The sequence below is a fragment of the Saccostrea cucullata genome, unplaced genomic scaffold (genome assembly GCF_032062105.1).
Source record: "Saccostrea cucullata isolate Sc308-1 unplaced genomic scaffold, CSIRO_AGI_Scuc_v1 ctg6843, whole genome shotgun sequence".
Taxonomy (NCBI): Eukaryota; Metazoa; Mollusca; class Bivalvia; order Ostreida; family Ostreidae; genus Saccostrea; species Saccostrea cuccullata.
Window position 1 is genome coordinate 1 of NW_026928271.1, and position 10,789 is coordinate 10,789.

The 10,789-nt window shown below is 41.8% G+C and overlaps 1 protein-coding gene and 1 long non-coding RNA gene across 2 annotated transcripts; both read right to left on the reverse strand.

Moving 5' to 3' along the window:
* Positions 1 to 1,593: 1,593 nt before the first annotated feature.
* Positions 1,594 to 10,784, reverse strand: LOC134277007 (uncharacterized). The gene is made up of 3 exons (XR_009994163.1): positions 10,616 to 10,784; positions 4,992 to 5,080; positions 1,594 to 1,762 (listed from the first exon to the last, which is right to left on the reverse strand). It is a non-coding gene; the product is annotated as an uncharacterized LOC134277007 (long non-coding RNA).
* LOC134277010 (uncharacterized) lies at positions 6,820 to 9,795 on the reverse strand. Its single transcript, XM_062759288.1, has one exon. It carries the CDS (start codon positions 9,793 to 9,795, stop codon positions 6,820 to 6,822), a length of 2,976 nt encoding a protein of 991 aa, XP_062615272.1.
* Positions 10,785 to 10,789: the final 5 nt, after the last annotated feature.

A 10,789-nucleotide genomic window follows, 5' to 3' on the forward strand; every position in this document is an offset into this window, starting at 1 on the left:
TTTAAAATGGCGCACGTTATAGCGTATATTACTTTAAAAACAGTTGAAACTGTTGGAAAATTTCTAAATAAATTATACTTGTGTAAATTGTGCATATTATCCAACATTTCCAACAGTAATTTAATGTTCTGGCATACCCAACAATCTAGACAGTCAGTCCTTGTATTTACATTGATAGCCAATGTGTATAAAAAGTGTGCACATACACTGTATATAGAAATATAATGGTCAGGGATCTACAGAGTAGTCAAAAACTCAGTTAAAAATTATGTCAAGCAGACCTATTTCCTCGTCTGTATTTACCACTGTTTATACATCTTTGCTAGCCAAGTGTCCAACGAAAAGTATGAAAGAATATTTTGTTATCTACATTAAAAATTCTTGCATAATTAGTACAATTCTCTGTTAACCTTGGACTTTCAGTGAGGCATGGTATTCTCGAGGTAACATAATTAGCATCTGAAATTTACACATGCAGCCTTTCATTCACTGTTGAAATATACATTCCAGCGAATGTCAATGAGTGCATCAATGATCCAATGATAGCGTTTCGTATGACAAAGACGTGGGGCTTAAGTAGTCTCACCGTTGTCAACAACAATTTAAAGTTGCTGATGTTATTCATTTCTTAACCAATGAGTATCTATTCGCCATTTGAGAGACATTACTTATGTAGTGTCGAAAAAGTCAGGCCCTACTGAAAGTCTAAGGTTAACTGAGAATCGTACTAAAACATTCTTTGTTCAATTCGTCTGTCAATTAGACAATCATCTTGAATCATGAACAGATCTAGAGAGGGGAAGGTGTACCATCATCGGTAACCCATGGGTGATTCACATCAATTCTCTCTATCAAAGCTTGCGGACTCAAAACCCATGGTTTGCGACGAAGAAAGAACAAGGAACAGAGGAGATTTTCAAAGAAATAATTCATTTTCATTATATGATCAAGAGAGCCACACCATAACACTAAAATCCCCAACCCTGTCACCCAGAGTCCACAATTTGAGAGAAGCTTTCTTGTTTATCATAACCATACATTTAGTTTGTTTGCAGCTATATTTATTTATTTATTTATAGCCTAGGAAGAGAAGATGTTTGATTGATTGTATGTTGTTTTACGTCCCATTTGAGAATATTTCACTCATGTGGAGACGTCACCGTATACCGGTGAAAGGCTTCAAAATTTTACCTTTACTTGGAACTTACCGCCATTGAGCAGTGAGGCCGGGTTCTTTATCATGTTAAGGTCATCTGAAGGACCTGCAACTTTCACTTCAAGGTGCCGAAGCACATGGCAAATGAACAGCTGCTTCCCATTTTTATCGACTTAGGTCACTCTAAGCTGACATTCGAACAGAGGACCTTCCGAACACAGAGCTAGTGCTCTAATGACTGAGCTACCATGAAGGTGAGGTGTTTGAAAAAATGTATGTATGTATTTTCCCTATATGACCCCCACTCCACTAAACTCTGGAATTCATGCCTTTAGATGATGGGCTAAATGTTAATCATAATGACCCCAACAGCTTGATATCCAAGAGTTAAAAAGGATTTTAAAAAGATTGCATAAATTTTGATGATTTTCGCCCCACTCCTCATGGGGGAACATGAAAATTATTTTTTTTCAGCCACTTATTCCATATACTAAAATTGATGTATACTTACTTCATTTGTAAAAGAATTGATACACTTGCAGAATCCCTTTCCTGGAATGGGTCTCCACTGCTCATAACGAACAATCAGATTATCAATCTCACAACCTAATCAAGAAAAAGGTACTACAGGTGTAATTAAAAGTCCAGGATTCTCTTTTCAACAAGAGATGTTTGTAAAACATTTATGCCCCCCTCCCCCCCCCCAAATTGGAATTTTTCCAAGTTCAAAAGGGCATAACTCTGTCAATCAAAGTACTCAGAAGTACACAGAGCCGGGCTCATTTACAGAGTAGAATAAATTTCTTACATGAATCACGTTTATACTCTGATGAAAAAATTATTTAAAAACTATCAATATAAATTATAAGACACTGACAGTGAGTTTTTCAATCTTAATACCACGGTCCGATTTTGTCAGAATTAGAATTAATCTGGAACCGCTGCTGAATGTAAAAAAACAGGCCAGTCTGGTTCCCTGCTTTACCTCGTATGCATAGAGAACTACGATAACGGTGATTATCAAAAATCCTTACGCTGATAAACTATGTTCTTTGACTTAGGACTGAAGTTTTCAAAGTCATTACTGCTAATGTTTATTTATATAGATAAAACTTCGTTTCATTTTTGTTGCTTTATTAAGCGTTTGTATTATCTCAAAAGCGGTTGAGAGTAAGAACTATATTTTTGCACGTAACTTTAAAATGGCGACTATGGGGTTGTCTTCCTGCCTTGAACAGGATGACACAAGCCGGCAATTGCTCTTTGAGCAATAAGCCCGGCTAAAAATGGCACGATTGTACCCAAAACAGAACTTGACCTAGATAGTCATCTGATAAATCTGTATGCTAAATTTCATCTCAGTATGTGCAACAGTTGCAAAGAAAATGAATGGAAACTGCAAATAATTGGAATTTTTCTAAGTCCAAGGGGCATAACTCTGTCAAAAATGGTGCGATCGTACCCAAAACAGATCTTGACCTAGACATTAATGTGATATATCCGTATACCAAATTTCATTTCAGTATGTGTAACAGTTGCAAAGAAAATGAGCAGAAACTGCAAATAATTGAAATTTTTTTAACTTCAAGGGGCATAACTCTGTCAACATTAGTGCGTTCGTACCCAAAACAAAACTTGACCTAGATATTCATGTGGTATATCTGTATACCAAATTTCATTTCAGTATGTACAACAATTGCAAAGAAAATGAACGGAAACTGCAAATAACTGAAATTTTTCTAAGTCCAAGGGGCATAACTCTGTCAAAAATGGTGCGATCGTACCCAAAACAGAACTTGACCTAGATATTCATGTGATATATCTGTATACCAAATTTCATTTCAGTATGTGCAACGGTTGCGAAGAAAATGAACAGAAACTAAGTGGACCGACAGACCGACCGATAGCAGCAAAGCAATATGCCCTCCCTTCTTCGAAGGGGGGCATAATAATAAAACAATGAATGACACATTTTCAAAAAATATTTTTCTAGGTTTTCTGTAATATTACTGACATTTACCTATATTTTTGTTTTGTTTATTTATTTTTTTTATAATGATTTTTACACTTATTGAGCATGGACAGATTTTTCTCACCTGTCATTCAGACTGTGCTCTTTCCGGAAAAATAAACTAAATACCTGGTACATGTATACTGATGTCTAAGATTTTTTTCTTAAATTGAGTATTGTTTTTATAAACCTATGAAGAGATATACATTTTCCTCATCTGAAATATTTTTTTTCCTGTGTGAGAGCCAAGATAAAAGAAATCATCGGTGGAGTTCTAGCTTAAAGGCCGAGGTTTTCAACCGTACGGTTTTCCTCAGGTAAGTTTGGTGTGGGGAGGAGCTTAATCGAAGCGACTGAGAAGCCCCGAGGGAACGACACTGGCTTGTGTATACATCCTATATACACAGGTTGTTACCTGAGTGTATTACCTGTATGCGTTTTCCTACGACTTTGTAAACCGAGGCCGTTTTTTTCCTGTTTAGTTCATGAAGCATTTTTTGTTGCAGACAGAATCCTTCTCAATTTCTTTCTTTTAAAATAATTGATATTTTTAATAATTCGACATTTTTTATATACAGTGTGTTTCTTAGTGAAGTGTTATAACGAAAATGCATTTAGTACCAAAATCTGGCGACGAAAAAGGGGAGTAATTCAAATTACACGTCGTCTACGCAAAACGAAAGAAGAAAGTGAATCATAAAACAGTCTCTTGGTAAATAACAATGAAACTTAGAAACGATGTTTTGAGAATAAAATGTTGAAGTAGAAATATTATTATCTTTTTAAACATCTTTTTGAGATAAACCCTACTTGATTTTTCCATAACGCATGGTCGGTAAAAATGGCCAGGGCTTCGGACCGGGGATGATTCCCCGACAGACATGAAACGGGAATGGAATCAACTGCATCGTTTTTTTTTTCTTTCGGGATTCATTATTAATTTCAAACATTAAATACAAAGCAAGATGTTATATTCAGAGTAATTTCTCTTCTAAAACTTATTATTATACCGTAACTTCGTCACCCTGTCTCGAAGAAAAGCGACACGTACAGGTGTGTGTTATAAATATAAATTCACTTGATTCATAAGTAATGCTACAATGTTGTCATACTTGTTTTAAAAAATAATTTTATTTAATTCCATGATACTAGCCTCAAACGTAGGTCGGTTTATTTTGTTAATTAATGGAGGAATAAATGTATGTTAAACTCATGTTTTGACACGGAAATTAAAATTATCGATTGTAATCGTGATATGAAATCCTCCCTTTTCAAATTAAATTTATAATATATATTATATAGCTATGATTTTTTTTTTGTCAGACATTTATTTAATTATTTGAGAGATTGATTATATTTATGGCAAATTCTTATGACTTAAAAAAGAAAAGATTAGAACGATTTAATTGCTGCTTTATCACGTTGGCATGTGCGGTAGGCATCAAAAGCCTGAAAGTTAATTCGATGGTCGGTACGATCTCCAGACAAGGTACACAAGATATACACAACAGCAGCAAACTAAATGTCAATCAAATCAAAGTATCCAATCCCAGGCTTAATTTCAGATGATTGACAGGGGTTCTAAAACCAGGTAAATTTTAAGGAGGTGCTTTTTTCCTCCCCCTTTAAGGCAATCCTCTGTTCACTTGTATAAAATTTTCTTCTATTAAATGATTATTATGATTTTCAAAAAAAGCATGTAAATTATAATTCAAATATTAGCAATATCATAATGTCTGACTGTGTCATTTATCCCAGTGACAGTTGCCTCTCTTACCAAAGGGTCAATGCACCTTAAATCTTCAGCTATATGAGAATACACACCTAAAGTACACCTGCATAGATTTTGATGATCATTGGGACAAATTGTTTCTTCTACTGAATGCATGCACCTTTCTTCCATCGGGCAGTCACTAAAACAAATGAAACATATACTGATTGTAATATATGTAATATGACATATATTGATCAAAAATTAAACTGAAAAAAATATGATAATCCTGCAAATTATAAAATGATATAATAATAATCATTGATTATCTCAATAAAACCCTTACAGTAGAATTTCTATCAAAGAGAACTGAGTAGACAGGGGAGGGCACAAACTAATACATGTACCAACTATATGTAGGCTATAGTGGGTTTTCATGTTCTTACTCTAACATGCATCTACAAATGTAGTTTTGGCAAGGCTTGGTATATCAAAGAAGAGAAAAGAAGCTAGAAGGGAAAGTGAAGCTTAACCTTCAATGTAGCTGCAGAACTGCAGCATTATGATTTTACATATTAGTTTTTGAATGATCATAACGCTACAGATCTTGTTATGCAAAAACTGTGCAATTTACGACGCAAGATTTTTTGCGTACTGTTTGGGGGAATTTCTCCATTTTTCAACTTTGGTAAATCATCTACCTTACACCCCCTAATTCCAGACATATTTTTTACCAATTTGTATATTTTATCCTCCTCTCACCCCTTTATATTCACCTCTACAGGCAATAAACTGGCTTGATTGAATTGTCTAAGAGATTGCAGAAAATTCTAATTCAAATGAGTGTATCGCTTGACGCTTGTAGAGATGCTTAAAAAGGGTTGGAGAGTGTATAAAATATACAGATTTTTTAAAACTGTGTCTAGAATTATGGAGGGAAAGGTGGATAATTTACCAATGTTTGAAAGTGGAGAAATTTTCCCAAACAATAAGCAAAAAATCTTGAGCAGTAAATTGCACATTTTTTGCATAACTGGATCTGTTGCGTTACGGTCAAAGACTAATATATAAAACCATAACACTACAGTTCTGCAGCTACCCTCAATTTAAATACCATAGCTTTCTCTTACATCTTACATTTTGACTGTGGCTCAATGGAAATATACATGGAGAAGTTTTTTCAGTGTTAATGAGAAGCAGAAATAAATTGATGGATTAACAAGAGAGCAAGAACCGAGAACGCTGACAACAAATAAAATCATTTTACGTCAAGACTGCAGGCTACAGTGTCACTCATCCATTACACTTTTGTAAATATTGAAGCAATACTAAAAAGGAGAATCTGACAAGTTTTTTTTTTTTTCATTTTTCAATGGGTGGCACTGTTGCTCTCCGGTCTGTCAATACAGTTCTGCAGCAAGGCCTACAGCAAAGTAAAGTATCCGTCTAGGGGGTGTGCTTTACAAGTATTTATTAACATACAGCAATATATACAAAGACAATCACAGTGGGTTCTGGCCCGGGTCGACTTCCCGCTCCGCTGCTGTCCCAGACACGTCCGGTCTGCTCGGCATCCAGGTGTAGAAGAGAGGGAGTCGACTATCCCGCCATCTGACGTAATACAGACAGTAAGTCGTACCACGGGATAGTCGCACAGATACTACACTCCCCCCTGTTTTCTCTGAAAGGCTGGAGTCTACCGCAGGAAAGAGGGTCCGGAACCATCTCCAACGTTGGGGTGCTGTAAACACCCTCCCGGGCTAACTGCCCAAGAATAACAAGTGCCGGAGCAAGCTCCAGGCAAAACCACGACAAGGATTTACACAAAGTGGTAAGTCCGGGATAATTCCCAGATTACCTCCTACAACTCCTGTTTAACATTCTCCGAGTGGGCCAAGGTCACCAGGCCCACTAACTCAGAAACTGACAACACTTACACCATCAGGCTCTGGAGGGCAAACTTGCCCTCCGGCGTCGCCCACGCCTCCGCCTGGGTCTGTACAAGCGAGAGGTAATTTTCTCCTCTGGTGTCGAATCATCAGGCGACCAGGGACTGCCTGAATCATACGGGGCTGTCCCCATTTCTGCATCATGGTCCTTGGTGACGTTTACCTCTGGGGTTGGGCCCCCATCCACACAACTTGGTAAACGCCAAGAAACATGACCAAAGGCTGCCTCATCTAAAGAAGGTGGTTCGACACCGATATCCTCTATGGCAGAATCCAAGAGGGACTCTCCAAACATCTCTACTACCGGGTCTGGTATACCAAGTGTACTTCCTGGATGGGTCAGAGGCACCACACGGCCAAAATCCCTCACTAAACGGGGAACAGACATACGCCTGTCTGCCTCAACTGGTGTGCCTCCTGTCAAGGTCACGCCTTCCTCTGGAATAACACCAGACCTCCTGAACTCCACCCTTATGGCCTCATCCCCCAGAGTAAGGGTTCCTTGCCCCAAGTCCAGCTGGGCTTTCCGGGCACGGAGAAAATCCATGCCTAGCAGCATCGAGTCCTGCAACGGGGCGACATAAAGTTTCATCTCATGCTCCTGCTGGCCAATACACACAGTGACCGGCCCCGCAATAAACCCTTCTAACTCTGCATTTTCTCCGGCCTGTCTCATGGTGACATATTCCAGAATTGGGGGTTTGGGCTCCAGCTGGTCATACACCCTGGTTGACAACACGCTGACCTCAGCCCCTGTATCCACTACTGCTGTAACCTCCATGCCTTCCACGCACAGGCCAACCATAAAACCTTTAGATCCGCATAACCGCTCAGTGTGTATAGAGGGCTCCTTCAATCCCACTGCCATGGGTGACCAGGAATTACCCATCCCTGCAGGTGACATCAGATCAACACCACATGGGTCCATCCTCCCCAGGTCTGGGGGTTCATCACCAACCATGGCTGGTCCAAACGGCTCCAGAGTGGAGTGGGGAGTCCCCACTTTCTCTTCCATGGTGACCACTTCCTCCTCAGCCAAGCAAAGCTCCGGTGATGGTGGCATCCCAAATTGATCTTTAAGCCTGCGGCGCTTGTGCCGGCGCCACACACAGGAGCGGGGAACACTGATCCCCAACTCCTTGGAATCTGACCTAGGGGACGTCTCCACAGGGAGTCCTCCCACACTGGTCCCGCCCCTTTGCCCGTCAGAAGCGACTGTCTTCCCTGCAGCTCGGGTGGGGCAATCTCTACGGAAGTGCCCCACCTCTCCACACCTGAAACATACAGCAGGCTTCCGGTCCCGCTCCGTCCATCTGGGTGACGGGGTACCACTCCTCTGATGTTTCTGAAGGGGGGCAGCTTCCCACTGCCTTATCAACTCCTCTAGATTTTCTATCCTGCTCCTGAGGGCTGCAAGCTCCTCCACAGCAACAACATTTATTCTCCCGGGATCAGTCTGCTTCATGTAATGAGCAGAATCCAGCTTTCTCACTTCCCTTGACGGCTTAGGCCTGTGACGCCGGGAGTGCTGATAGTATTGCATGCACTCCACGGCTTCCTCCACTGTCCGGGGATGCCCATCAAGTGCGTAAAGGCCAGCATCTCTGTCCTCAGCTCCATAGCATAGCCGAGGTATAGCATGAGTGTGCACATCAGGCACACTGGGGAAGGCTCGTGTCGCCAAAGTCAGGACTCTGTCGGCCCACTGATGAAGCGACTCCCCAGGGTTCTGGCAGGCAGACTGGAAGTTAAGTTGATGAGTGAGATCGGGAGCAGAGGGGCCAAAACGCTTCTCAAATCTCTGCAAGATCTCACCTAGGCGGAGCTGGCTACTGGTTTCTAACAGCAGGGTATAATACTCGCTTGCTGCCCCTTCAAGGGAAAAACAGAACTGGTCATGCTGCTCCTCCTCAGTCCACAGCTGACTGCGAGACAACCTCACAAACTTGTGCAAAAATGCCTTCCAGCTGGTCTTACCATCATACCTAAGGTCCTTGTACCTGGGCTTACTCCCAGCAGCTGCCCTACTGGTGTTCTGTGCAGGTGAATTAAAGCTGCTATCCTGGTGGGCCGGGACAGGCTGACTAGCATAGTGTCCCAGCTTGGCTGTATCATGCACATGTGCTATCCTCTCCCCCTCCCTTCCAAAATGGCAGGTTGGGGTATCCAGATAGGCAGGACTACAAGTCGATGACATGGGGACACTATGATGCTGTGATGCACTGGGCATAGTCATACCTAGGTGTGAGGTTTGAATATCCTCACCTCGGTAACATAGGGATTGGGTGTGATCAGGCAGTGGGGGTTGGGCATGTCCACCCCCAGTATTCACCAAGTCTCGGACAAAGGTAGTGTGTGGCATTGAGGTCCGGGGTTGAAAATCATCCCCAGGAAGAGAGGACACACTAAAGTCCTCGGGTCTAGGCTGTGTTTGTACAGACAAAGGGTTCCAGGTGAGCCTTAAAGGGTCAACAGGCCTCAGATCATACACAGAAGTGAGCGGTGCAGGCCTCACAGGCTGTTGATTGGCAAACAGTGTGTGTGGCGGAGGGGCGGGGTCAAGCGAGTGGGGTATACCCTCACCAAAGCTTGGTCTAACTCCTATGTCCCCCAGGTTAGCTGTGTCTCCCACAAGGACAGGTTGGCTGCTAGCTGAGAGCACATGACCTACAGAATACTGATGTTCTAAACCTAAACTCAAGGGAACCTCACTGTATTCATACCTAGGTGGGCTACAACTCACAGTGCTGCCAGGTGAGCCACACCAACACAGGCTACCTAAAGAGGACTCCTGGGAATCACTGGTCATCATCCCTGGTGAGCTACATTGGGGCTTGGCAAACCTTACTTCTCTCCTTGACATACCATGTAACACACTACCCTCCCCAAAGGGGATGCCCGAATGCGGGCCGGGCCTAGGTGTAGAGGGACCCCCGAGGGGCAACCCCCCTCCCATGTGACCTGACATTGATTGAGCAAAAGGTGTGTGACGGGATGCAATATGCTCACTCCCGTTTAACATATGGTGGAAAACCCCCTTCCTCGGGAGAACCATACACACTGCACGGAACAGGAGGGTTAAATCTGTCTGACTGCATGACACTATTGATAGCCGGGCGCGTGTCCAGGACTAAAGCCGACACGGCCTCCTCAACAGACATATCCATAATAAAATGTCACAAATAATCAAATAAATCACTGCCAATATTTACAAATCAATTCCAAAAGTCGATTCAAGAAAAATACATGAAAAATCAACATGTGCTCTCACGTACCTAGCAGCACCAAAAATGGCGGCTAAAACCGATGCCTAAAAATACCTGACAGCAGTACGGGAATCCCGGGCCCCGCGAATTGGGCGCCAGTAAGGTATCCGTCAAGGGGGTGTGCTTTACAAGTATTTATTAACGTACAGCAATATATACAAAGACAATCACAGTGGGTTCTGGCCCGGGTCGACTTCCCGCTCCGCTGCTGTCCCAGACACGTCCGGTCTGCTCGGCATCCAGGTGTAGAAGAGAGGGAGTCGACTATCCCGCCATCTGACGTAATACAGACAGTAAGTCGTACCACGGGATAGTCGCACAGATACTACAAAAGTATGATTTTCTGCAAAGTGATAATTCAAGAAATGTTTGATTTGATAGCTAAATAAAGCTACTTCAGGTGTTTGAATAAAGCTTAGTTGGTAATTCAAGCTACGTAGCTAAATCTAGTGATTGCACAAGACCTCTGTCTGTCCCTAATGTGTAAGTTTCAGTTTATGCAGTGTTTGTGGTGAACGATACCTTTTTACGGTGCATCCACCAGGATAGAGTCCAATATATCCCCCATCTTCTGTCCATCCGCATTTACAGGTGCTAAAACTAAACATGAGTAATAAAAAATACAGAAAATATTTGCCTTTTCGTTTTTTGCTCATGTTGTTCCGGTGTAACAGAATCTTGGTAAGTTGTTTCGAA